The sequence below is a fragment of the Thalia democratica genome, chromosome 4 (genome assembly GCF_965202585.1).
Source record: "Thalia democratica chromosome 4, ktThaDemo2.hap1.1, whole genome shotgun sequence".
In the NCBI taxonomy this organism is placed as follows: domain Eukaryota; kingdom Metazoa; phylum Chordata; class Thaliacea; order Salpida; family Salpidae; genus Thalia; species Thalia democratica.
In genome coordinates this window covers 35,736,671-35,764,557 of record NC_139168.1, presented here as the reverse complement: position 1 = coordinate 35,764,557, position 27,887 = coordinate 35,736,671, and the positions used below count along the sequence as shown (strand labels likewise).

At 26.9% G+C, this 27,887-nt stretch overlaps 2 protein-coding genes across 2 annotated transcripts; both read left to right on the top strand.

Moving 5' to 3' along the window:
- Window positions 1-3,901: 3,901 nt before the first annotated feature.
- On the top strand, window positions 3,902-5,535 carry LOC145833729 (voltage-gated purine nucleotide uniporter SLC17A9-like). Its single transcript, XM_082940884.1, has one exon. It carries the CDS (start codon window positions 3,921-3,923, stop codon window positions 5,235-5,237), a length of 1,317 nt encoding a protein of 438 aa, XP_082797010.1. The 5' UTR covers window positions 3,902-3,920; the 3' UTR covers window positions 5,238-5,535.
- A 1,429-nt stretch (window positions 5,536-6,964) lies between these two features.
- LOC145835266 (mitogen-activated protein kinase kinase kinase 2-like) lies at window positions 6,965-21,597 on the top strand. Its single transcript, XM_082942838.1, has 17 exons — window positions 6,965-7,072; window positions 7,412-7,561; window positions 7,974-8,075; window positions 8,929-9,066; window positions 9,298-9,450; window positions 9,662-9,738; window positions 9,964-10,109; window positions 10,857-10,941; window positions 11,135-11,187; window positions 11,836-11,934; window positions 12,610-12,764; window positions 13,624-13,749; window positions 16,166-16,337; window positions 18,429-18,491; window positions 19,079-19,145; window positions 20,140-20,278; window positions 21,012-21,597. Exons 1-17 carry the CDS (start codon window positions 6,995-6,997, stop codon window positions 21,105-21,107), a joined length of 1,899 nt encoding a protein of 632 aa, XP_082798964.1. The 5' UTR covers window positions 6,965-6,994; the 3' UTR covers window positions 21,108-21,597.
- Window positions 21,598-27,887: the final 6,290 nt, after the last annotated feature.

The window sequence follows — 27,887 nt, the reverse complement described above, 5'->3', positions numbered from 1 at the left end:
CCACTATCATTTTGTAAGACCAGTGGCATTGAGATTTGTTAAAACTCCGTGCAACGTTTAGTACAATGCTTTGTCCATTAATGTGAAAGTAAAAGTTAGCAAATTTTAGAAATACTTAAATTATCACTTTTAATTAGAGATCTACCGAATCCTGGGGTTCAAATATTCAAAATTTTTACTAAGATTCATATCAGAAAGGATCTTAACTATTAAAATACACCGGATTTAATTAGTTGTCGGGGACAAAAGTCAATACTTTTTGTAAAAATAAAAAATCTTAAATTTAAAAATTAATTATGTACACAAAGTTTAAACCAAAAACGTCTGAAAAGAAACAACTTTTATTAAAAATACACAACGACAGTATTAGATAATTTAACAAACAGTTATTAATCTATATTGTAACGTTTTTTACCATTTGTAAATTTTTTCTCGTTGTTATTGGAGTTGCAAAAATTTTTATTGAAAAAAAAACCTTTATCGTTATATGTTTTTCGTCATAAAAAAAAAAAAAAAACATGTTGAACAACTGATTAATAGTTATGTTTGTTCTTTCTTTTCATGACAGACTAACATTTACTTTTTGTTTTTATTTGTGCTGTTTGAATATTTAATGTATTTTTTTTATTCCTAAATCTATCTTTATATTATTTACTCTTTATTCAATAATAGAGGTGAGCAACTTTTTAGTCCTCGGGCTAAACTTCAAAGAAAAAAAAAGTTGAATGCCTGGCTGTCAAAAAAAAAATGCGGGCAGCTACGACTTGAAAAATTGAACTGAAAAATTTTAAAAACTTTTTAAGTTCAGAAAATATAAAATTGTCAGTTAATAAGTACTGCTGTGCTCTAGTATAAACTTTAGAGTACATTTGAAGATATTGTTATGAAGATGCTAAATTTGATTTACTTTACACAAGTTGTTTTTAAAGAAAAAGCCGCGGTTAAGATATTTCTAGATTGTGTGCCGTCTGCCGTACATTGCTCAGGAAGGCTCACAAAAATTTTATAACAAATGTATTTAGTTTAAGATTAATTAAACAAAATTAATGATAGGTAATAGACTAATATAACCTTTTTTTTAACAACTAAAAAAAAATATTTAACTAGATTTGCATTTTGATTTCAAAAATATATTCTTATCCGTCCGGATCTTAATTTTAAAATGAGATACCTTTTTGGCTGGATCCTAATTTGTGGATCAGGTAAATAATTAGTATTACTTAAATTCTTTTATTTTGTTAGCATTGGTTTTTTTTTCGTGCAAAATCAAAGAAATACCAAAATGTTTCCCCAAGTGATGCTGTTTGTAAACGTAAGTGTGACCAGAAGATGCTGCTGAAACCATTGCAGTTTCATTGTGATATCTATCTGATTATCAATTCCCAAATGAAGTGTTATTGTTTCAGTCAAAGTATTTTAAGATTTACTTCTAGCTTTATTAAAAATTTTGTTTGATAAGTTATTAAATAATTACATTTTGTTATTAAAAAAAAAAAACTGCAACATTGTACACATAAACAACATTTAAAAAAATTGTAGGTCATTTCTCAATAAAAAAAATTTATTAAGTACTTGTGTTTAATTTCTATTATATGAGGTTTTAAAAATTTTGCCATTTTAATTTGATTTAGTTTTCTTTATTTATCTGAAACTAGTTAAAAAAAAAACTAAAACATAGTATTATTTTGTTTAAAAAAAAGTAACTAAACTTGACATCAATTATTTTATTAGTGATATTATTTCCATGTTTCTCTCCTGATAAAATTACTTTCTAATTATTGTAAGTGGTGTAAGCACTTTTGTATGTCCATCATTTAAAATATGTTTGTGAGAAAGTTTTATGAATGTTAGTTTCAGTTCAAAAATGAAAAAATCTTAAAAATCTACTTATGGCAAAACTTCAAACTAAAATTTGATAATATATAAATGTTTATGTTTCTTGATTATTCTACTTGTTACTTTTTCTAATTCATTAAAACTAATACTTAAATATTTATATATGTTACTGATTTGTAAAAAACATAAATATAGTTGATTAAAAAACCAAATACAGTATAGAAATTAAGCAATTGTACTTCACATATTATTATAGTTGTTATTTATTGAAAAAACACAATGTATCCTAGAAATTTTATGTTTTTGTAAATATGTGTCTATTCATAATAAAATTCAAATGTTACAAACACCAGTGCCATTTATTGTAAAATCACAATAGCAAAAGTATCAAACTAAGTTACAATAACAGCTCTGTAAATGAACTTACTATCATTTTTTTACAAAACATTTGTATATATTCTTTTTTTTTTGCAATAATAATTTTAAAATTCCTTGTTTAATAGATATTGGTTGTATGTGTTTACTTGCTTAAAGTACTAAGTTAATGCTTAAAAGTATGTTAAAAGTAATGCATCATTTCAGCACTAAAATGAAAAATGACATTGACAATTAAGTAACAAAAACTTTGTTTCATGAATTAAAGTGTTTAATGTAGTTAACAGGGTTGCCACTTTTCCTGGAAACCTGGAAAAACCTGGAATTTGACAATTTAGGCTAATATAACCTGGAAAAACTAAAAATAGACCCAAACATGTGTACTTTTAAAATCCTGGAAGAAATTTGGAAAACCTGGAAAAATTTTTGAAAAAACGAGTGGCAACCCTGAGTTAAGGAAACTGATGTAGTTTTATAAAAACAAAGGTAGTTAATCTATATATAGAATTTTAAATGTAAGTTACTAATTAAAAATTTGTCTTTGTATCAAAATTTAAACAATATTTTAAAGTTAAGGTAAGTATTAATTAATTTTCAAGGTTATGGTTTTATTATTTTGGCTACATCCTAAACAAGTTTATTGTATGTTTATTTGCGTTTTTTTGTTTTTTAAGAAACTTAAAAAGCCTCAAATAAATTTTAGAGAGCTCTTTGGATAGTCCTAGCACAAATTATTGGATTGTTTTAACTTATCTTAGAGTTCTTGAAACTTTTGAAATTTTATGTTAATTTGTCTGTAAACTTTCTGATTTAGTTATTTGTTAAACTCATAATACCTTTGTATCACAATGTATTAAAAAATTTTAAACTAAATTTTATTATCTCAGATTCAACTGTTTTGTTTAATGTTTATAAAAAGTTTTGCTTTATTAATTTCTTATGTTTGTTGATTTAGAGCAAATTAAATTTTTAATTCTATTGATTTTAATATAATTTATTTCTTACTATTTTATTATTTAAAACTAGGATCATAAAAAGTGTACAATTCTGATAGTCTTCTTATTGGACTAAATTTAAAAGATTGATTTATTAGGACATCATAAATGCTGTTAATTGAATTGGGCCGTTATTCAGGTCATCAATATTATGTAATATATATAACAATTTTCATTGCTACACATGCAGTAGCTTTGCAAAACAAAACTTTTGGTTTTCAAGAAAAACTGTTCTCCAAGACTATAGAAGTATACATTTTTGTTTTATATAATTATCAAGCAGTACAAAAATAAATTTAAAGTAATTATAATTTTTTTTAACAAAATGTGTTTTAAGATTTCACTTATAGCTTAACTTCTGGTAAACATATCAGTTATTTTTAGTATCTTGAAATTTGTAAGTATAATTAATTGCAACCACTAGATTGCTCCACACGGTATTGTTGTTGATAGATGTTGGTGCAGTTTAATGCTTAATAGATAATGGCTACAACATCTTAGCTTTGCTGAACATAGCCAAAATATTGCTAGTAGTCAACAACAGTTAGTAGTATCTTAATGTCTGAATAAAAAATCCTTCATATTTGATTTAATAGTAATATTAAAGTTGTATATTTTATATTGTTTTAAGTTTTAATCTAGAAATAGAATTTTTTGATTATTTTATGTAGAACTTTATTACTACAGGTTTATTTTTATACATTATTTCACTAAATGATTCCCATTGAGCAAAAACTTCTATTACCTGGCTCAGAAGCAAATGAACACTCATATTGGAATGCATCATACCGAAAAAGATGGACTTTTAGTTTATTTATCCAAACCACTCTTCTTTTTGCTGCAAGAGTTGCAATGCCAGTTTGTGCTATGTCAATTTCCAAGCAGTTTGGCTGGGATAAGGCCAGCTTAGGCGCTGTGATGGGCTCCTTTTTTTGGGGATATATAACAACCCAAGTTATTGGGGGAACTATGGCTGACAAAGTTGGAGGAGACCAAGTTTTGTGGATGTCTGGATTTACATGGGGAGTTCTAACATTTTTAACTCCTTTCATAGCATATTTAAATTCTAATATTATGTACTCAGTAGTAGTATTAGCTTTAGTAAGAGTGTTTTTGGGAATTGCTCAAGGAGTTCATTACCCATCAATGATGAGTTTGCTAGGAAACAAAATAGAAAAGTCTGAGCGCTCTTTACCTAGCAGCATTGTGACATCAGCATCTAATTTCGGTACTTTAGTTTGTGGAGGTGTTGGATCTGTTATAATGGAGCACTATGGCTGGGAAAGAGTCTTTTATGTTGTAGGTTTTGTTACTTTAATATGTACTTACAAACTCTGGACCCTCTCTCGAGAGCAACCAAAAAAAGTATTGTCAATAGATAAAATGGGTTTTTCAAAATCTTCTACAAACATTAACTCACATCCAGGGGCCATTCCTTGGCGAAAAATCTTCTCACATGAAGCAGTATGGGCTATGAACTTTGCTCATTTTTGTAATAACAATGGTTTTTATGTTTTACTCTCGTGGTTACCAACTTATTTCCATGAAAACTTTCCAGATGAAAAAGGGTGGGTTTACAATGTTGTACCTTGGATATTTTCCATACCTGCTTGTGTTTTAGGTGGATATTTAAGCAGTTTTCTACTAAACAGGGGTTATGGGGTTACAAGTACCAGAAAGATTGTTGAGGTGATGTCTCTTACAGGTGTAGCTTTTTTTGGCATGATTCTACCATACAGCAGCAGTTTTACTGGGGCTTTAATGTGTGCTGGATTTTCAATTGCATCACAGACTTTTCATAACAGTGCGGTTCTTGTAGTACCACAAGACATTGCTCCATCCTATGCTGGTTCTGTGTTTGGTGTAATGAATGCAATTGGGGCAGTCCCAGGCTTTTTAGGAGTTTATGTGTCGGGTTACATTCTCAGCGTGACAGGAAGTTGGAAGTCTGTGTTTTTTCTGATGGGTTTTGTAAATGTTGTTGGTGCACTTGTGTTTGCAATTTGGGGTACAAGCGAAAAGATAGTATGATTATTTCTAAAAGATGGTATAAATAAAAAAATAGTTAATAATAGTTTTGGGTAGTCTTTTTTCTAACTTTCACAATAATACTTGCTGTTTTTGCTATAGAAATTATATGATATCCAATTAATGCAAGTAAATACATATTTCATTCTAAAAGCATTAAAAAAAAACTTAATGAATACCAGAGTTATAATAACTAAGCTATGTATAAAACTGAATATTTTAGTTTAAGGCGTAAGTGCTGTTTTTTCTTTAAATTTTATACTAAAGTTTTTGAGTACATTTTATATATTTAGAAGTTACATTGCCCTTATATGCCTACAATCTTTTATATTTCCCATATATGCACAACTTATTTTTTTATGTACTAAATAGTTGCTTACTGTTGTTTTGCAACTTTCGTGGTGTTTGCAATATTTAGTATTAATGTTTTTTTTTTCAATAATTTTTAGTTTAAGTTAAGTTTTGCTGAAACTTATATTTAATTTTGTTTCTAATAAAATTATAAAACTATAATTTTTTATTGCCAACTGCTTAAAATCTGTATATATAATCTTTCTGCCTTATAACTCAGTAATAAAACAAACATTCGTTTTTAAAGTTTTAAAAGTTTCGTTATGATTTGATACTAATAGAGAGTTCTATATGATATTGGTATGTTTTTTTTGCTTATATCCATCTATGACTTATTACCTGAATGTATGAATTTAAAAAGTGTTGTTTAGACATGATTATTAAAGTAGGTAATTGATATGTTTTTTTTTTATCTATTAAAACAAGTTAATGATTTAGTTTTATTTCCAATATTTTTTTAAGTATAAGGTTTAATTTTTTTAATATTTATAAACTTTTTGTAAAATCACTAAAAGTAAATTTAAAATCTTTCTAGAACTCAAAAATCTTTTTTTTTCAATTTTTTTTTCAATCATTGAAACCATACTGAATCTTTTATTATTTATTCCACATAACTGACACTTCCTTTAATTTAAAGCATTTTTTTAATCATTTTGGAATTAGTTTTACAAATAGTATTGTAAAAGCCTACGCACAAATACTAAATAGCATCCAATATTCTTCTAACACATTCAGTAAGATTATTTAAAATGTTTTAACTCGTAATTTATCAATTTTTCTATACTATTGCATAAATGTTTTCACATATCTTGAATCAATTTTATGATCAAAAGATAACAATATTTAGTATTCAGTATTACTATTTTTAACAATTTTTATTATTACCAATTTTGATATACCTTAAACAGATGTTAGCTAATTTTTCTATAAAGATTTCCTACAAATTCCCTACAGGGTTTCTAATCAATTTATTTTTTAAGTAATAATGTTTACACTACTGTTGTGTGCACCTAGTAGTTTTAACCCATAAAGTTAATGTTTTTGTATTTAAGCTGAGAATTATTTATTTGATACTAACAATTTTTGCACTAATGACTTAACTTATGGGTGATTTATCTTTCCGTTTTTTTAAATTTGCAAACCTTATAGACAAATTGGTTTTGTAGTATATGCAAACTATTTACTTAGAATGTTATGACTAATCACTAAAAAAATGGACTTTATTTTTCGAATATTTTTCTAATTTCGTTCTGTTATATGTACTTTACTTAGCTAAATAGCGCTGCTGAGACGGTATTGCTGTTTTATTATCTATAAGAAGCTTTTATTATCTGTTTAAGTGCCTCAAATTACTATTGTTTACTAATTTATTTAAGTAGTACATTTTACACTTACATAAATGTCTGACTATGAACCCTGAAGAAGACCCGTTAAACTCAATTTACAATGACTTGTATGCTCTTCACAAGGAAGCCAATCATGTAAAGGTTAAGAACATTTAATAAATTTTGATAATTTTTTAAAAGTAGTTAAACAATTTTGTCGTTAGTCTTATTGTTTGCTATAACAGTAAATTGTGGCCCTATAAAGGCTGCATAATAAAAGTTTTTGTTATTTATTTTTTTTAATGTAAAAGTATAAGTTCTTTCAAACCTATTAGTATGTTTTAATTTGTGTAAAAATAACTGTTTAGCTAGTTAAAAGTTTTATATTTAACAGTGTTTAGAAACTTACAAAATAAACATTTCAATTTTGTTCTTAAGAAGAAAAGAGTATGTTTTTGAAAGACCAATGTAATAATAATAGTTTTCATATAAAACGAACAGAATATACGTGTTAAGTTTGAGTTTAATGGAGAACGTCGTGTAGTACAAATGCCAAGGCCACTAAACTACTTGAACCTTTACAACACTGTTCTTCAGATATATCAGCGAAACTTAATGATGGTATACTCTGCTGGGGGTTCAAGAGATATGGTATGTGCTTTGAAACAGTGTATTTTTTAAAAGTTATAAAAATTAGTTGTGATGAATTTTGTTTTTCATTAGTGTCAATCAAAAGTTAAAGTAAGAATGAAAATTTATATATAAAAGTGATTATGTAAAACACGTTCATTGTAGTTGTCATACCTAAATAAAAAAATAGTCAAATAATAAGACATATATAAAATCTCTTAAGCTAGAAAATATGTATTAGTTTCGCAAATCTGATTATTTATATTTTTACCAAGTATGCTTTAAGAAATTACTATAAACATAAAGAATTTATAATGCATTAAAATGTTACAGCTTCTTTTTGATTAGTTTTTACAAAACATTGAAATCAAGGAATTTTATAGTTATATAGTCCCTTGAACTACGTTTATTTATAAAGATTTATTATTTTCAGTGTCAAATTTTGTTGAACACACAAAGTGATCTCGATAATGTAGTTAATTTAATGGACAACAACAAAAATATGAGGAATCTAAAATTATCTCTGGTTGAAAAAGTTAGTGAGCTTAATAAGTTATTTATTCTTTTTTTAGTTCAGCGAATTAATTATTTAAATTTACAAGGTACTCAAACATCTGGCATGTTTATAATTTTTCAAAAATTTAATTTGTAACTATCATAATTTAAATTTTGTAAGATTATATCAAAATATGGCTCTTAATTTTTCTAATAATATACCTTATCTATTAGGAAAAAGACCATACCCTTCTTAAGTATTTAAAAGAGTTTTTTTGAAGTCTTACATTAAATTAAACTTATTTTCCAGTACCTTTTGTTATGTCATATTTTATTAGTCAATTGCATGTTATTAAAATTTTTTTTTAAAGAATTTGAAATAAAAAGTTTTTTCTACTGTCATTTCTTGAGGACAAATAAAGATATTCGTTAATTTTATATTTTATATAATGTGATTTGAGACGGGTCAGTTTTGTACCAAGACACTTTTGATGAAAGAAGGGTTACTTCTCCACAAAGACACTTTTGCCTGAAGGGTCAATTTTGCATGATAATTAAGAAATAAAATATAAATTACCATCCAAGGATTAGGGTCAGGGGTAATGGTGATTGTAAAAATAAAATAAGTAAAAATAATTATAATAAGAAAAAAAAAGTTCCTGACCTAGGGTAAGCGGTAACAGTGATAATAATAAAAAATTATCTATGCAAAATTGTCTTCCTGCAAAATTGTCTCTTTGTTCATTTTTAACACATTTTGCTAAATTTAATTATAAAGTAGTTAAATTACTTAGTTCTTATAGTTCAATTGTCATGCTTTTCAAAAAATGCTTAATTGTAAGTATATCAAACTTTTTTTTTGAAACTTTATTAAAACATTGAATTACTGTCAGGTGTTACCAGGCAACCAGGAGATGACCGTAAACAACAACCCGATGGCGACATCTATGGTCACATCTACTTCAGTTCCCTCCTTCCTCAACAAATCCTCATTCACCGAACCTTCCCCGCCTCCTCACAACAATAAATATGTGAGCAATTTTTAAAATAATTTTTTTTTGTTATTATAAATGTCTTACTTCGTAGCAGGTAAAGAATTTCGTAGAAACTTTATTTTTTGAAGAGATTTTTTTGAACAAAGTTTAGAAATTTATAAAAACTTTTTATAAGTCATTAGTGTTTTCCGAACGGATAAAACGTTGCCATTAAGGTATTGAATTATTGAATTATTTCAAAACCGCCACTGTTTCGCTTTTCAACAGCATCAAAGGAGGCAGACTCTCGATTCAAGCCCGATGATAACAAGGACGCGGTACAGCCCTCCGCCGGGAACCATCCACAAGGACGAGGTGAAGCGGCACAGGGGCAGCAGGACGTCTCTGAACAGCGAAGGGGAGTTCATTCCGGACGTGCAGGTCGGCTGTTGTTTTGTTGTCGCTGACAAGTGGTTCTGTTTTATTTTAGAACATCAGCTTTTCTTTATCTTTCGGTCTCCTGTTGTTAAAATAGTTTAATATTAAAGTTCAATAGTAGTTTTGAAAATATTTACACTGCAGAGTTGTAGTTTGACACTGTTTGTCAAAAATAAAGAGTTTTAAAAATTTGATTTTTTTATTAAAATTACAGCAATTTGGTTCATCAGCAATTGGGTACAGTAGTTCAACTTCTATTGAAAGCAGTCTGCCGAGCCCTCAAGTTGGATCGTTAGTGTTTATCACTTATAAATAAGTTTTTTAAATGTTTTAAAGTTGTTACTTTCTACCTTTTTTGATGTTTTTGTTTTCAATTTGTTTTTAATTTTTGGCGTTTGACATTATGTCTTAATTAAAATTTTGTTGTGCTTGTTTTTGCCAAAAAAATACTTTGTACTATGTGAAGTACAAAGGTCTAATCTTTTAGCTAAAAACTAAAAGCCTTAAAATTTTCAGAGAGTCGTTTCTACCGTCTTCTTATCCTGAGGAAATGGAAGTGTCATATCCTCACATTTCTTCCAATGCCTCACAGAAAGGCGGAACTTACCCTAGAAGACTTCACCCTCCAAACCAAGTTCCCATTGAGGAAAGACGAAGTGAAAGTTAGAACAAATTAGACTTTTATGAATACTAGAATGCAAATATGTACAAGTTTATTATTGTTATTAATTTTAGTTAAAGTATAATTTTTCTACATAAAACTTAATTTAGTTCAGTTTTTGTACTAACTCATTTGTTGAAACTAAATGTTTAACAAAACGCATGACTGTAAAAGCGAATTAGAATAAAGAGTTTGTTGTTTGTTTAAATAATATGAAATAACTAAAAAATACACAACAGAGATTTTGATTAGACTCCCTGAATTGATTTCTTATGTTCTATCACATGGGTAGGTAGGTGTTTGGTAGTCACAGGCTAAATTAAAAAAAAATCTTTGCAGGCCGCAGTTATAGTTTTAGTTACAACTAGACATTTTTTAAATTTTGATATCTATTATACCAGTGAACTTAATATTTAAAATCCTATAGTATGTAGTTTGGGTTTTAAAAATTCCAAACTTCAAACTGTCTAGTGTAAATTTCAAATATTTACATGCTTGGCGGCCACAGTTTTATATTTCACAGACTGCATCCCATTTATAATAGAAACATGCTAGCAAGCCACACTTTTACCCTTCATGGGCTGCAGTTTACCAATCTCTATTCTATCTAAATTTTTAAACGTAGCAAATATAGTATTTATTCTACCTTATAGTATTCTACCTTCACACTGTTTTATAACTTTTCATCTTATTAGTTTATTACTTTAGTGATTAATAGTAGTATAAATAGATTCACAATTTTTTCTAGTTTCCCGAACGTTTCCAAGACAACGTCCCTCCGTTCAAAGTACAAGATTTAACCCTAGTAGCAGTTACTTTCCTAATAACAATATGTTAGTTTGACTTTATATTTTTCTCATAGTATCCATTGATAACATCCTAATAAAAAATATTTAAGAAAGTTTTTGATTTTAAAATAAAAAAGGCTCTGTTTCATGTGTCTTTTTTATATTGAAAAAGATATTTGGTTGAATATATATACATTCATTATATTATTATAAGGTACTGATAGCCTGCATTTTACAGGTCCTCAAATTGCAGTAGTTGCAGTAGTGGGTTAGATTATGATGATAGATCACGTAAGTTCAATTAGTTCGTTTGCTTTTCAATAAAATATTTTTAAGTTTCTAAAACTAATTTTTTAATCTTTACTCATTTGTTTTTTTTTTAAATTTTCCAATGCTTTATTTAACAATGGAGTATAACGTAAAATGTATAGAAATACTCGTATTTGAAATAAATAAAGGAGATAAAGTTGTTCGATATTTATTTTGTGCATCTAAATAATCTGATTTCTACAAACTCCAGCTAATATTTATTTTGTGCGTCTGAATAATCTGATTTCTACAAACTCCAGCTAGATATATTATGACATTTATGTTATTTTTTAATCTATGTTAAAGTTAGTTTTAATAATATTTTATGAGCTTAAAAACATTTTTAATAAAAAAAGTAAAACCAACAAAAAAAAAAAATTATTTGTTTAGATTGTTGTACTATTAATTAAATTTCTTCTTTTTTGGTGCAATTTATGTTTAAAATTGCAATACATTCTCTACGTGCTCTTCAAATAAATCATACGTTATCTTTTATATGGGTAGTTGAGTTAATGATTCTATCTTAAAAAATCAAATTTATTATTTCTTAAACTTTGAGCAACTAGAACTTTTATTTTGTTTTTAATTATTCGTTTTTTGGTGATGTATTTATGTTTCTACACTTTTTAGCTCGCCATCAGTCAATGAGGACCTGGCAGTCAAGGAGTACGAATGACGTGAACAAACAAGACGATAGCAGAATGGTCACTTCTCCAATAGCTAGAAAATGTTAGTTTTTCTCTTCCCTTTTGCTTTGTCTCTCAATCTGTTTTTAGCCAAACTTTTTTAAGTTTTCACTTTTAAACGTTTAAGTTTATTTAAATAATATTTATTGTAGCTCTCGATAAGATTTTTTAGGTTTTGTTGTGCGTAACTAATATTAAGTATAATTATTTTTTAAGTTTACCACTCAAACATTGTATTTAGTTAATTTAAAACTATATAGTCACTTTAAAAGTTAAGTTACAGCAACTTGTATAACTAGTAGATATTTTTGTGTTTAATTTGGCCGTTTTTTAGAGTCTTATAAATATAAATTTAAAACTTCTTTGGTAAGACTTTTAAAACTCTCATATTTTCTTGAGGAATATTAAACTAATTTTTATAAATTTCACTTAAATAACTTTCTCAAACTGTAACTTTTATATTTTTATTAGTTTTTTAAATTAAATACTCAGTTGTTAGTTTTAAGTATCTTATTATTATAATTATTAGATGAAATAGTTTATTTTTGTCAGTTGTTCAAAAGGGTTTAAAATAAAAACACGCAAACTAAGAACTGAAATTCCTCTTCTTTTTAATCTTTATACGAGCTTTTTACTCAAAGGTTTTAAAAGCATTGAAAAAAATATTTAAACTCAAGCAACCGAAACTGCCATCTGAAATATTTTTTCAACAAAACAGACGGCAAGTCGGCGCCGACGAACTGGAGGAAGGGCAAGATGCTGGGAAGCGGGGCGTTCGGCAAGGTGTACCTGGCTTACGACGCGGACACCGGCAGGGAGCTGGCGGTGAAGCAGGTGGAGCTCAACAACGACAACACCCAGCTCGTCACCAAAGTAAACTTTTGCAAAATGTGTTAAGGGCATTGGGGGTCCGCCTTGATTTTTACAAGTTGATCTTGTTTTGTAGATTTTATCTGAGCCATCAGAAATTTTTGACCGTTAAAAAATCAAAGTAACTTTTGAGATATAAGCGATCAAAGTCGGTCTGTTCAATAGGTTCCTAATGGAAGGCGCAAACCAAAAACGCGAAAAAAGACTATTTCATTGAAATTAAATCTCCTCCTTCATTTTTTAACCAATCTTCTTAAAATTTTCACAGAAAATGCATTACTAAATTTAAATAGATTTGTTGCAGCAATTTTTTTAATTCTAAAGAACAAATATTTAAAAAAAAAACCACCATTTTTTTGTTTTTTAATTTTAAGTTTTCGTTTTTAGTATTTTAAGAATCGCAACATTCAAATTCTTATAAACTATAAAAGATACGTTTCCTGAAATTTTGAGGTCTCTGTCTCGAAAAATGAAGGAAAAGATAGATTTTTAGTAATATTTTTAATTTCCGACAAAATTGACCGTGAAAAATGTGCAGTCCATACGTTTATATCGTAAACTATTTACAAAAATTACAATATCTCAAAAATTAAATAAAATTTTTAAATTCTAAAAAAACTGGCTTGTGGTTTGTATAATTGTCTTGCTCAATATATAGTGCTTTGTGTTATTTTCGTATTAAAAAAAATATTTGGAAAACTAATTTTGCTCAGAGGCTTATCAGTGCATTAAATAAGTGCACAGCTCATCACAAAAATAAATACTGAATTTCAATTGAAATATCTTGATCTACAATACTATTTGTGTTGTGTAAGTTTAATTCAATGTGAGGTTGTTAATAATAAATCATTACGTGTTGTAGGAGATCAAAGCTCTGAAGACGGAGATAGAAGTTCTGCAGGACTTGGACAACGACCGGATAGTCAAGTACTACGGATGTTGCGAGGACAACTTGCAACTGTCCATATTCATGGAGTACATGCCTGGGGTTGGTCTTTTGTGAAATTTTAAATTATGTATTTTTCACTTACAGATGTTGCTCAGTACAATTTTAAATAATAACTGTATTCAAATATACAAAGTTGTAACATAAGGAATCTAGAGCTTTTAGTTTAAATTTAAACTAATAATGGTAGTAAGAGCAACCAATAAATTTTTAAGTTTACAAAAAATATCGTACGTTTTACTAAATTTCGGTCAATAAAGTTTTTGAATATAAGTTTATTTAATTAAAGATTAAGAAATATGCAACTAGTTCAGTCGGTACTTAATAATTTTATTTTTTAATCTAAGTAGTCTGATACTAATAACAAAACATTCAGTTACCAAAAGTTTATTAGTCCGACTAAAGTTTCACTGCCTTATGGCAGATTTTCAGGTTCAATAGTTAAAAGACTAAAACACTTTATATACAGAGAGATAGAAAGGTAATTAAGGTGGTTGTTTAGCCGTATTTTAGTCGTATACTAATAAACGTTTGGTAACTGAATTTTTGTTGTTATTCTCGCTCACCTTAATATTTGAGCACTTTAATATTGTCCACTTAGAGACTTTTATAGTTTGACACTGAAATGAAAAGATAAATGTTCTCCTCAGTTAGTAATCAAATTTTTTTTGTTGACTTTAACTGTACGTAAGTTTGAGTTGGACTTTGTGCTTAACTCGAATGTTAGCAGTGAGCAAAAAGTCATTATAAACTGACTTGCGTTGTAGACTGACGGATGGGAAATTCTCTATTAAATATTTATACCATCAATTTTGGCCTTATGTTGCAAGCTGCATTGCCGCTGGATTGCTTGCAAAAAGTGTAACTGTTGAAAGCTTGTGCTGTTAATATTTTTTATCTTTAAAGGCCAACTGAATTATATGCAAAAATGTCTCAATTTTTGTTTGTTACAAGATATTTTTACTAAAATTTTATTTAACTTTAAAAATTATTAAAGAAATGTCCCATGGTTTACGTATATTCTCGTAAATACACAAGTTTTTGTTTACTTTACCATAATCGTACAATTGAAGTTATTTGCAAAAACACGTTAGCTGTCTAGTTTCAATATGTATCCTTGCAATATTCGTTTTAAATGTTAACTTTACACACTATTCAAACTTTTTTAAAAACACTGTGTGTGTTAAATGAGTAAAACATTTAATTGTAATTAAACTATCATGTTTATACTAATATAAAAATTAATTATTTGTACTCGTTTTCTTAAACTATTATGTAATTTTCGGGTTGAATTAGTTTTATGAGAGCATATGTACTTTCAGAATGTTCAAATGTTTGTTCAATAAACATGGTAGTTATCTAAGCAAAGTTCACTCAACTCAAACATGTATTTTCTCATGTAAATTATTTTTTTAACACTTTTTAACGCATTTTTACTTGTAATTTGCTGTAAAGGTATGCAACAAATTAAAACTAAACTTAATGTCTATTGGATAGTTTAAGTTCTTCAAAGACTGTATTTGAATCAAATAATATGTTTAAAAATCTCCAACGGCATAACAAGTTTGTATCGAAAAATAGATTATCTTGGGTGTTTGTTTACGCGAAAGTTTACTTTCTAGCTTTTTCAGTTTAATGTTTAATAGTTTAGATCAATGCGTTGTTTATGAAGTATTTATGTTAAAAAAGCCAATTATTTAATAAATTAAACAGTTATGATATAATGAATCTTTTTTCCTACAAATATAACTTTTTATTACCACTTATTTAACATAAAAAAACTAAAATATAAAAAGTATTTGTTACAACAAAATTTATTTTCGTACTACGTTTTAGTGCTAAAATACTCTAAAAAGTATATGCATTTATTCAAAAAAAAATTAGAACAATTGCTGATTTGATACTAATTTTTACATTTTAGACTAAAACTTCATTGAGAAAAATAAAACTTGCTGAAGGGTGTTAGAGGGAAAACAAATATTTTACTCATTATTACTTTTAAATTTTATTGTTGGCTGTAATTTAAAAAAAACAACAAAAGCATTATAGTAATAAACTGTAATTCGTTTAAGCAAGTAGTTTCATTGGTAATTTTAAACACTTTTTAATGGTTAAGGAGAACTTTTTTTTCGTGCACTGACTTTCAAAGGTATCAAAGGATAAGATGTTTAGCCTTTTGAAAATATAATTATTTAGTTTTTATTTTTAATTAAACCAAATTTACTGTGTACAGAAGTTTAGATTAAAGGTAAAAGCAAATTCAAAATATTTGTGTAGATGATTTAATTTTTAAACATTGGATAATTTACCCAACGAATGCATTTCAATCATAGTTTTTATCATCATAAGCAAGAAAAACTGAATGGTATTCATGCTTTTTAAGTTTAGGCTTTCTACACCTTATTTGCGATTGCGCATATTTCGTTGTTAAAAGCTTTATCATTCAAACGAAACGCAGGGTTCCATCAAAGACGAGCTGCGGGCGTACGGCCCGATAACCGAAGGCGTGGCGAGGAAGTACGCCTCGCAAATACTGGAGGGCCTCGTGTACCTGCACAGCTACCACTACGTGCACCGCGACATCAAAGGCGCCAACGTGCTCAGAGACTCCAGCGGCAACGTCAAATTGGGTGAGATTATAATTTACTACAATTAGTTGAAATCTTATGTTAAAACCGCTTTTAAAGTAAATACATGCGTTACAACTTAAAAACGTTCCAAAGTGAGTTGTGCAATTTTCCGCCACTCTATTGCTGCACAATTTTGATGACGACGCAGCTCTTTATCGATCCTCGCGTTCACTCTCCGCTGCATCTGTTGCTGTGATTTTCCGTTGCGCCGGATTTGTGTCGCTTGTGTCTACTTTTTCCAGACTATCCTTCCGCTTTGATGCGGCGCAATAGCTTGTTTGTGATTGCGTTTAATGTATATTGATTGCAAGCGTGTTTTTAGTTAATTTTTTTTAGAAAATAAATAAATGAACAATTTTTAGAGTCAGTTTTAAAACTTTGTTGTAGTTTATATTTAAAAAAGTTTGTAAAAAAGTTTTTTATATATGCAACTAAATTTACCGAAAGAACTCAATAACATCTTCACTTTTTTTTAAGCAAGTTGTAGTTAAAAGTGTATATTAAGAATAATGCAAGCTAGGTTTTTCCTGAATCAGTAAAATCAACCAGCAACTTCAAGTATTTTTACTACAACTTAAAGTTTTATAGAAATATTTTTCTGCTTAAAGAAAACAATGTTCACTAATTAAGCTGTGTTATTCTTACTATGCTAGCTTTAATCTACATCTATTATTTCTCTTAAGAAGTTTAAAGTAGTTAATTTTATCTTAATTGTTCTGTTTTAAATATTTCTTTAATTTCGTGTATCTTATTTAGACTGCTTTTTAATTATATAATTTTATACTTAAATGTTTATACTTTCTTTTTGAATTATGAGAGTCAAAATATTTTTTTTAAGGTTTGTTAGAATTGTATATTACTTATGTATAAATAAAAATGCCAACAACTTTTGTTCCAAGCTTCTGTGAAAAAAGTTTTTCAGAAAAAAATTAGACTTGCAATGGATTACAATATCTAGCTTTCCCTTTCATTTTTTATTAAAAAATAGAAATCTTTAGTTTCAGATAAATGTCTAAATCTTCAACTTTTTGCATAAAATTTGTCACGCAACAATCCTTAATACGTATGGGCAGTTGCATAATCGCTTAAACCTGGTAGTCAGACTTTAAAATAAAAACAGAAAAATTAATCGCGATAATCAAACATTAAAATTTTCTAATGAAAAAAATCTTAAAAAGTTTCAGTTACTCTTTTCTACAGTAAAGGTGGCAAAAACTTGTTTTGTAAGAAAAAATATACATAATTTAGTTTAATGTTTTAAACATAATTTAAACGAACAACAAGCTTTTGCTTTTTTTGTATGTTTTTATTCGTTTATCATAGAATCTTTTTTTCAACTATGATATAAATTACATTTAAGTTAATGTTAATTTCGTATTTGATGTTAAGACATTTACACTAATTTTTATAACACTTTGGTTAAGTTGAAATGATTTCACTAGTTTGATTGATAACCTTGTTTTACTTCTTTTGCAAACTAAATTTAGGTTTGTTATTACCTAAATACTATTTATTAAGCAGATAATAAAATCTATTGACCTTTATTTGTACAATTCTATTTTTTGTTTGTTTTACAAGATACAGCAACTTTTAAAAGTTGTAAAAAATACATTTCTATAACTATTCCTAAAAAATAAGCTGGCAAAAAAATTTTCAGTTTGACTCAATATTTGACTAAAGTTATTCAAATAATCTTTTTGATAACGAATTCTATTCTAATGATAAACTTGTGAAGTTTTCTAATAACTAATTTAACAACTGTGTGCTGTATGACAATTTTTAATTAGAGCAGGTAGTGTAATCTTTTATTCAATGTATTTTTAAAGTGTTTATAAATTTTATTATAATCTCAAATTCCATTTAATCATAGATTACCTAGCGACGACTATAAAGAATAAGACACTTATAGCTATTGTTCAAATATACAAATTTAAGTTAATTTACAGAGAAACAGCTTTCAATTAACAATTATAAAAAATTATCAATTGTACTATGTTAATTTTTATAAAATTTGTTTAGTTATATATAAATAAATTGTACTTTAATTTTTAAGGTTTATGTGTACTTTTTTAATACTTTTTATTTATTTAGGTGATTTTGGTGCTGCTAAACGTCTTCAAACTTTAGTCTTAAACTCTAATCAAACTCTTATTGGTTAGTTAACATTATTTATTGAATTATAAAACATACTAGTATTTGTAAATTTATTTGTAAAGTAAATATTTGTAAATATAACTTAAATATTCTATAAATATAAATTTAAAATGTTTTATAAAATTATTTTGTGTAAATCAGTACGAAAAGTATTTTAAACTTCATCGTTCTCTTAAATTGATAAATTAAAATAAAATAAGTTAGATTGATTATTTAGTTTTCCAGCTATTTAAACTTTTCCATTTCAAATTAATTAGACTCTGATTTTTAATATTTATTTAAAATTGTTTTATTTTTGTAATTAAATACTTTTGATTTTTTTCTTCTACTTTTTCAACATTACTTCATGTTTTAGTCTTTTAATTTATAGCCTAATAAAATCAATAGTTAATCACAAGAATATTCATATAAAAATCTGCAAACTTATTTTTGCACTTTGAAACTTTAAAGTACTTTCGAGTTAAATCTTTTTATTCAAGGACAACTTTAAAAAAACAACAAAGACAAAGTTAAAAAATATCAAAACAATCTAATAACAATTGTTAATTTTCAAACTAGATAAAGTATTAAATATTTTTCCACAAAAGGTACTCCTTATTGGATGTCTCCTGAAGTCATTGAAGGTAATGGTTATGGCCGAAGAGCTGACATTTGGTTAGTTTTTAATCAAATATCTCTTCATATTGCAATTTAGATTTGTTTAAATCAGTTAAAATAGCTTTGGTCTTGTTAAACCAAATTTGTTTTAATTTGCGCAAACTTTGATCTTTTAAACATTATATTAATGTGCACAGCACAAATAGGGTTGTTAATTAAATACTTTGTTATAGATGATCTTTTAAAAACTATTAAGACTGCTGAGCTCATCTATTTATTTCTTTTTAAAGAGAATATACGATTCAGTGCACTTAAATACACTTAGATCCTTTACTTTTGATTTTAAATGTTTGGAGCTTTGTCCAATTTCCTTCATTCGCAGTAGCATTCGTGTTTGTAAACGACAAATTTTTTATCTTGCAATGCCATTTGAGTGTTTTTCCATTTAATTAATGTGCTCAAGTTTTAACTTTATAACATAATGAAGTTGCAATATATATATATATTTATTGCAACATTAAAAATTTTTAATACAAATATAAGTAACTATTTTTGTGTTGAAATTTCAAAACTAAGCATTTATTATCAATAAAAACAACTTAATGTTTTAGTAAGTTTTGTTCAAATGGCTTAAACTTAAAGTTTACCCTTAATGAATTAAAAATATTTTTGTTTTTTAAATAACCTTGAGTAAACCTAAAAATTTTTGAAAGGTTAACAAATAAAAACCTAAAAGTATCCATCAGTCCTGCTAATAGAAATCATATATAATTTTTTTTTTTTAAGCGTATACATAGTTATCAATGCCAATGAAATGACTCATCTTACCTGCAATACCTTATAAAATATAGATAACCACCGCTTGTAGGTATACAAGTAAAAATTAAATATAGAGAAAAGGCTAAAGACTTACTGTTATCAAGTTAAAATTATTGTTACTTATTACCTTATATTGTTACAATTTTTGCTTATATTATACTTTTTTGTTTATTTGTCAATACTTATAGAATTATGCGTACACAGTTCTTATACATTAAGAAACTTTTTACAGGAGTTTAGGATGCACCGTTGTTGAAATGTTGACCACGAAGCCTCCGTGGTACAATCTTGAACCGATGGCTGCCCTGTTTAAAATTGCCACTGACAAAACCAAGCCAAACTTACCAGATCATATATCGATGGAGTGTAGGGTTTGTATGCGGCTATTTTTAATAAAAGTAGTAGAATTTTTATTTTTTATAAGATTAGTTTGTTAGGTTTATTTAGCGTTTTTTTTAATAAACAGCTAACTTTGACATATATTCTATTTACTTGGCTCCCTAAATTACTTTTTCTAAAACAATAAAAAATTATACCAGATACTTATTTTACAAACTTTTAACATAGATAATAAAATAAAGCTCAACGCATCTTATAGTTATAACAGTATTAGGCCGTAAAAAATATTTTGGGTTAAAATAAAAGTTTACTTAGCCACTTGTTTGATAACTAAATTTGAAAAAAAATCATTAAAAGTGTTTAAATGTTCTTAAAATTCTTAAATTTCTAAATTGGAAAAGTTTTAATTTTTAACTTATTCTTCTTGTTTATAACTCATTCGAAATGATCAAGAGTTTCGGAATAAATTAAAATAAATTATTATTAAAACATAATTAATTAAAAGACTATTATATATGTTTTTTATTTGCAGTAAGTTACGACAAGTAATTAAATTTTATTAAGTCCTTCTTTCAATGAAATCGAAGCATTAAACAAAGATGAATTTTTAAATTATAATTTTGTTATATTAAACTAAACTTAGTTTTGTAAAACTTTATTTTATGGTACAAAAATATTATTGATGGATTTTTTTATTTAAAATTTACATATTAATTATTTTAAATAGTTTTTTGAAAGTTATATATCGTTTAAATGATCTTTCAGAACTTTCTGAGCCTGGTGTTTGTACACAAAGACGACAGACCATACGCCAACCAAATGATCAACCACAAATGGTTCAACAACGGAAATTATTTTTAAATGGTTACGACTGGTGTTCGGGAAAAAATTGAACGCAACAGGATGTGAAAATTGGAGTAGAAGAGAAAAATGATCGAAAACTTTTGGTTTTGCAATAAAAAAGCTGTTGCCACCTGAAAAGTTCTTGTTCTAAGAAGTGTTTTTTGCAAGTTATATATGTTTGATCATTAAAAGTTTTCAAATTTTTTCAAAGTTAAGAAAATTTTTTTAGTTTGTGTAATTTCTAATTATATAATTTGTGTTGGATATTTTTTAGTTTTTTATGCTTTGTTTAAATAAAACTAGTAATATAATTGTATTAACTCATTTGAACTGTTTTTAAGATTCTTTAAAATTAATATATTTGTAATCATACGTAACTACTACATCCGTTTTGTAATTCCTATTTTATCAAGCACAATTTTTTTTAAACCGACTTTTTAAAATTCTAAATTTTTTTATTAATCAGTTATTTTAATTTCTGTTTGTTTTTTAAGCTTGCATCATTTGATCTATCATTGTACAATTCATATTTTTATTTTTTATTTTGCAAATAGTGCTTTTTCACATTTTGATAAACAAATTACACTGTCAAACTGTAAGTTGTTTTATGTTTAAGTTACTTTTAATCGTTTTACCCTTGCCACTCACTCAGGCCAGTTTGAAACTTTTTCAGACTATTTGAAAAACTTGTTTGCTGTTTCTCGCAATACTCAGGCTAGTTTAGACTTTTTCACAAATTGCAGGCTAATTTTTATAACTTTAACTTCAGTTTTCCTTACTTTAAAACCTTGTTATTTTTCTAAATTTTAATTCCTGTTGTGATTGTTTTAATTTTTTAAGTATTCAAGTTTAATTGACAGTAAATTTTTTCAGTCCTTTTGCAGTTCGATTAAAATTAAACGAATGATAACATAGTTTTAGTATTACTAGTGCAAATGCGATGCTGTAGTTATTTGAAAAAGTCAAAAAACTCTAAAATTAGCTAGTATAGACCGTTTTTTTGTTAAAGTAGATATTAGCTGTCATCTATAAGAAATTGGTAACATTTGTTTTAAAGGTGAAAAGTACGCATTTTCCGCAAGGTACACTCTTTTGTCTGGGTAAAAGTAGCTTACTTTATTTATTTCCCTGCTGTGCATGTTTGTGCTTGGCTTATTTTAAAACTCCAAATCAGGATTTTAAGCAATAAATTTACAACATAGCCGTTGCTTTTTCAGAAGTTAAGAAAAAAAAAAACACTGAAACGGTAAGAAAAAAGACTTTCAGCTTATAAAAAAGTTTTTTAAAATTAAAAAAAGCTTAAATAAAAAATGATAAACATTTTTTATATAAATAATATAACTATTTTTAATTATTTTTTGAAATTACTACTATTTAACTACTATTGAAGAAAAAAGATGTCTAGAATATACAGCGATAAAGTAGTTGAAAATTTTTCCTAATTTTCTGTTTGTACTTCAAATTAACTGTTAGACTCTACTCTGTATATTGCACAAATCTAAAGTAGTTTAATATCTTGACTTTACAAAAAATATTATGGATTTTTTTTTAGTTTTAATGAAGTAAACATTTTAATTGTTAAAATTTTTTTGTAATAATTAAACTTTATTACATTTAACAAGCTTCTTTAGTACGTAAAACAAGTTTTCAAAACCTAAGTAATTAAATGTGAATTTTGAGTTAAAATAATAAGTCATACTTTTCAATTTAAATTCCTTAACCAGTTTAACACTTGGTTTTGTATTTGTATCTTGTTATAAAAGTCAACGTAATTCATAAAGTTGAGCATAGATAAGTTTTATAACAACAAATTAACTAATGATAAAGGTATTTAATCAGTTATGTTAAAAAAAACAATATCAGTATTTTTCTAATTAAAATTATAATATTCCTTGGTATATGATAAAAATTTTAAGCAATCAATCAACAGTTTTTGGTTTATTCTAGTTACAATAATTTAGGACTTTTGTTTTAAGCTGTAAATTTAGTAAATGGTCAACAAATGCCGAAGGTTTTAGACAGTACAACTGATATTACTATTTGATTTTTTAAGTTAAAATTTTTACAGTTCACTAAAAACTGACCTTGTTATTTTAACTACTCGATCATGAAAATAATATAGTGACATAAAAGATTAAAAAGATATTGAATTTTACTAAGATGCCAAGTTTGACGTTCAAAAGTATCTTCGTGTAATTTTATCCCCTCGTGCAAAAGTATCTTCAAGCAATTTTGTACGCTAGTGCAATTTAGACAGCTATCCATTTTTCGTTGCTTTAAAAAAATGTGTATCAATTTACTGCCCATTAAGTTATTTAAAAAATTAAACTATTGTAACTAAAAATTGATAAAATGAAATTTAACAATTTAGTGTAAGTTTGTAATATTGTTTTAGAAATTGTGCGTCGTTTTAACTTGTCTACAGATTCTAGTATGTATTTTAAATAAAAGTTCAAAGCAAATTAAAAATAAACGAGTGAAAGGTATTCTTTTTTATACAGGTACTCGTTGATTATAAAACTATTTTGATATCATAATAACTTTCTAGTGGAAAACTAACTAAAGCTGTTTTCGAAGTGTTCTCAATGTTTTGTTCTACTTTATATTGAAGTTTTTACATTATGCAAACTCAACTTTCTTGGGCTACTTTTTAAAAGTATTTGTAAAATGTTCAACATTCATTTTTTTAAAACTGTTAAGAGAGCAGTAGCAAAAATAATTACATACGAAAAGATACTGATTTAAAACAGTATACGCTTAATTTTGTTTCTGATTTTACAGTGGTAGCACAGGTTAAGTCCTGTTATGAATGTTTTTAATTAGCAGTTGAAACTGTATAAATTACATATTGAAAAAATATCTGGCTGTAAGGTAACTTTACACTTTACATAACTAAGGAAAGACTGAACTAATGACTGGAAACAAATAAAAAACTTTAAAATACCCAATGATCTTATTGTTATGATCTTATTGAGTTTTCTAAGAAACAAAATTTCATACACAAGGATTTTAACTGAAAAATTGAAGTTTGTTAACATATGTAGTTTCAATTCTTACAAACCCTTTTATTTTCAAAAAGAAACTATTTAAAACTATTTAGTTAATAAAGTAAGTTAGTTTATTTTTTGTTTCTAATTTAACTAAACTACAGCTTAAATTTGAATAGTTAAATCCTTTAAAAAACTTAGTCTGCATTAGAAAAACGTGTATAAAGAATCTATATGTACATTTTTTTAAAAACAACTCTATCTAAAACTTATTTTTTGAACTAAAACTAGCATAGTATTCCTACAAAGTTCGTGAATATGTCATTGACTCATTTATATCATAAACTACAACAAGGTACTAGCTATTTAATTTACAACAAATTAATAAAATCAAGACATTTTTATAACTTATTTTTCTTATAACTTTGCTTAATAACTAATAATATGTTAATAAAATATAAACTGTTAAACGAAATTAAAACAAGTTCTGGGAATCAAAACTAAACATCCTTTGTATTCATATTGTATTGGCAGGGTTTAAAACTTAAATAATGTTTTTAAGTTTTAGCTTGTATCGGTGAGATAAAAATCGTTTAAAATATAAATACATTATATGATATTTATAATGTTTTTATTTATCTACATTAAAATATCTAACCAATTTAATTAAAATCGTCTTGAAAGACTTAAAAATTTTTATATGTACCAGTTTCAACAAAGCTTTTAAATGGAACTTTTAAGTTTGAAAAACTACCAGGGCCAAAAATTATATAAACTGCATAAACAGATTTTAAGAATTGTATTAACAGTTATTTCATTTTAGATTTATAGTGGTTATTTTTTTAACTTTTGTAGACCTTTTACTTAAGTCTAACATTTGTACCCTAACCCAAAGGCCTTTATCATTTTCAAAAGCTGTGCACAGTAAAATACTTTTAAAAAAAGCTGTGCACACTAGACAATAAATATAGATTTTATTATTCAAAAAATACTTTATTTGTTTTAGTGACTTGTTACATAAAAATATGTCAAAAACTGCTAGTTTACGTTGTAATTAGCTTATTCTGAAAGAAAAAACAAGACGAACGTCATTAAAAACATATTTCAACTTTACTTAATCTTCTATGCACAATAAAATAAATTCTATGCAAAAAAGTGTGAACACTGCACAGGTGTTCGTCTTGAAGACCAAGCTGATTATTTGTTATTAAATTGGTTTAATTATAGCTCATGGGTCGGCAGGAATTTGGTGATCGCAGGCCAAATTTCGAAAATTAAGACATTTGCGGGCTGCGGTCGTAGTCTAGTTTTTACTCTTTATAGTAGAATAATGAATATCTAAAGTAAGTTTTGCATTTCCCATAAATTTTACCTACGAACTTTTTTATTTATTTTTCACTTCTTACCTCAAAATATCTGGTGTAAGTTTCAATTTTTTTCATTTGCGGGTCACATTTACATGCTCGCGGGCTGTAGGTAGTACCTTTCATGGGCCGCATATTATTTAAAATAAAAATGGCTTGCGGGTTGCAATACTACCCTTCATGAGCCGCAGTTTTCCAACCCTTGTCAAAGCTATTAACTTGTTAAAAAACTGGTTTAATGATAATGCATAAGAAATTTTTGTTAAACATCATTTAAATTATAGGTGAGATAGGTTAGCAAGTTGCGAAGTATTAGAGTATTGGTAAAGATCGGCACACTGTAGCCTACAATGTAAAATTCTACTACCCGCGATATACTTCTGGTTAAAAACAAACTTTTTAAAAATAACTAAAAAACTTTTGTGGTTAAAACTTACATTAAGGCTCTTAATTTGAATTTTTGTTTACCTGTGCCTTAATAATGCTTACATTAGATATTTGGTATAGATTAGTATGTTGTATTGGTTAACCCAAATATAAAATAAATAAAATTCGGCTTGCATAAGAATTTTTCTTTTCAGTCCGGCAAACAAAACTTTTTTTTACGAAAACTGGCCGGCGACTAATTTAATGCTGCCGACCCATGTTACTAAACAGAACGAACAATATTTTATATATTAGAAAATTTGCTAAATAAAATTTTTTCTAGCTAATTGTTACGTCATTTGCGGATGTACAACTTGGTATAGTGTTTTTAAAGTTTGTAGATTTGAATTTATAATTAAAATAAACTAATGGAGGGGAATAATTTCAGAAAAGTTCAATCACGTAAGAAAGTGTTTTGATATGTCCGATGCTATTTATATTAAAAGTACATTAACTTGTATTTGTAAGTATAAAAAAAAAAAAAAACTTTTTAGAACGTCTTTTTTTTCCTTATTAACTTCAGGGTAAACAAAAGAGTGTTTTTCCTTCAGAACATATTGCAATACCAGGCTTCATACAAAATGCTTATTATTTATATTAATTTATAATATAATAATTTATTTCTTAGTATACATCAGGTCGAAAGCTTTAATTGTTTTGCTTCAAAATAAAAATCTCTATACTTTAGAAAACACGTATCTAATGTTTTTTAAACTTTTAAGTTATAAAATAAAAAACAACAGTTTTAGATCTGTAAAACTAAGTGTTAATTTTTTTACAATAAGTATATTTTGGTTATCTAATTTATAAAGTTTCAATTGTAAATGTATAAATACTGATTAAAAAATCTTAAAGTTAATTAGATTTCTACTAACTTTGTTATTTAATGTTATTATTTTATATTAAGTTTCAAACCTGAATTTACATTAAGAAAAGTTATACTTTGGCTATCAAGATTTTTAGTTCTTTAACTCTACGTTTATTGTATGACTTGGTATTCAAACTAAATCGTAAAAACGATGAAAAATGTCATAGAAAATTTTTCTTTACCAGTATCAAAAAATATTTTAAGTTCTTTAAATAAACTTATTTGTCAAATTAAAAAAAAAATACGAAGGCTAAAGAAACGATCAACAAGTTAAGATAGCGTATTATAAAAATACTTATTATTACTTCATAACTTCTTAAAGTTTAAGTATTGTAACTACTGTACTTTCATAGAAATTATACTTTAAACAAACCGAGTTAATTTGAAAATGGTAAAAAGTCAAAAGAAGGCAAACCAACAAAGTACAAGCAAAGCTGTGAAACAAAGTCCACCAAAACTGACTGCCCCTACCGCACAAAACAAAACAAAAACAGACAAGTGTCCGTTGACGCAGCTCTTCAAAACAAAAAACGTGAAAACATACAACTACGAGCTTCCCATTTGCAAAGAAACCGTCAAAAAGCAAACGGTTAACTTGAGAGCTCACCTGCTAAAAAGCGTTCCAAAGTTTCAGCTGATGGGCATAAACAAAAAGACGTTCATCAAGCTGCACGAGCTATATTTCAAAGTAGTTTTAACCGAGAAGGGAAGGAAACACATTTACATAAAAGACTCGAAAAACTACCCTGGAACCACAGCTTACCACCTGATTCAGCACGTGCTGGAAAAGACAAACAAAACGGAGATAAAGCGAGAGAAAAAGTTAGACGCCATACAGACGATAATAAACAAGCTAGCCAAGCATTTCTACAACTTGAACAAGTTCGTTCACTCCAACGATAAGAAAGGGTTCGAGGAAGCTTTGAAAAAAATGTTCAAATGCTCGCACGGCCATCGGTGGGAAGATGAGAAGAAAGGGCGCGATTTCAAGCACGCTTTTCTTCACTTTTTCAATTACACCAGGCTCCAGCATTACCAAACTTTCAGAGGATTCTTTTATGACAATTTCAAGGAAAGTTTTGAGTCCATCGACAAAAACCTAGTTATTGCTACTCTTAAAGACGCTTACGGAATTAGTTTTGTATAGACTTCT

Coding starts and splice junctions, on each gene's coding strand:
- LOC145833729 (XM_082940884.1), top strand. CDS start 3,921: ATGATTCCCATTGAGCAAAAACTTCTATTACCTGGCTCAGAAGCAAAT.
- LOC145835266 (XM_082942838.1), top strand. CDS start 6,995: ATGAACCCTGAAGAAGACCCGTTAAACTCAATTTACAATGACTTGTAT. Junction 10,110..10,856: donor TGAGGAAAGACGAAGTGAAA/GTTAGAACAAAT, acceptor AATTTTTTCTAG/TTTCCCGAACGTTTCCAAGA. Junction 11,935..12,609: donor TTCTCCAATAGCTAGAAAAT/GTTAGTTTTTCT, acceptor TCAACAAAACAG/ACGGCAAGTCGGCGCCGACG.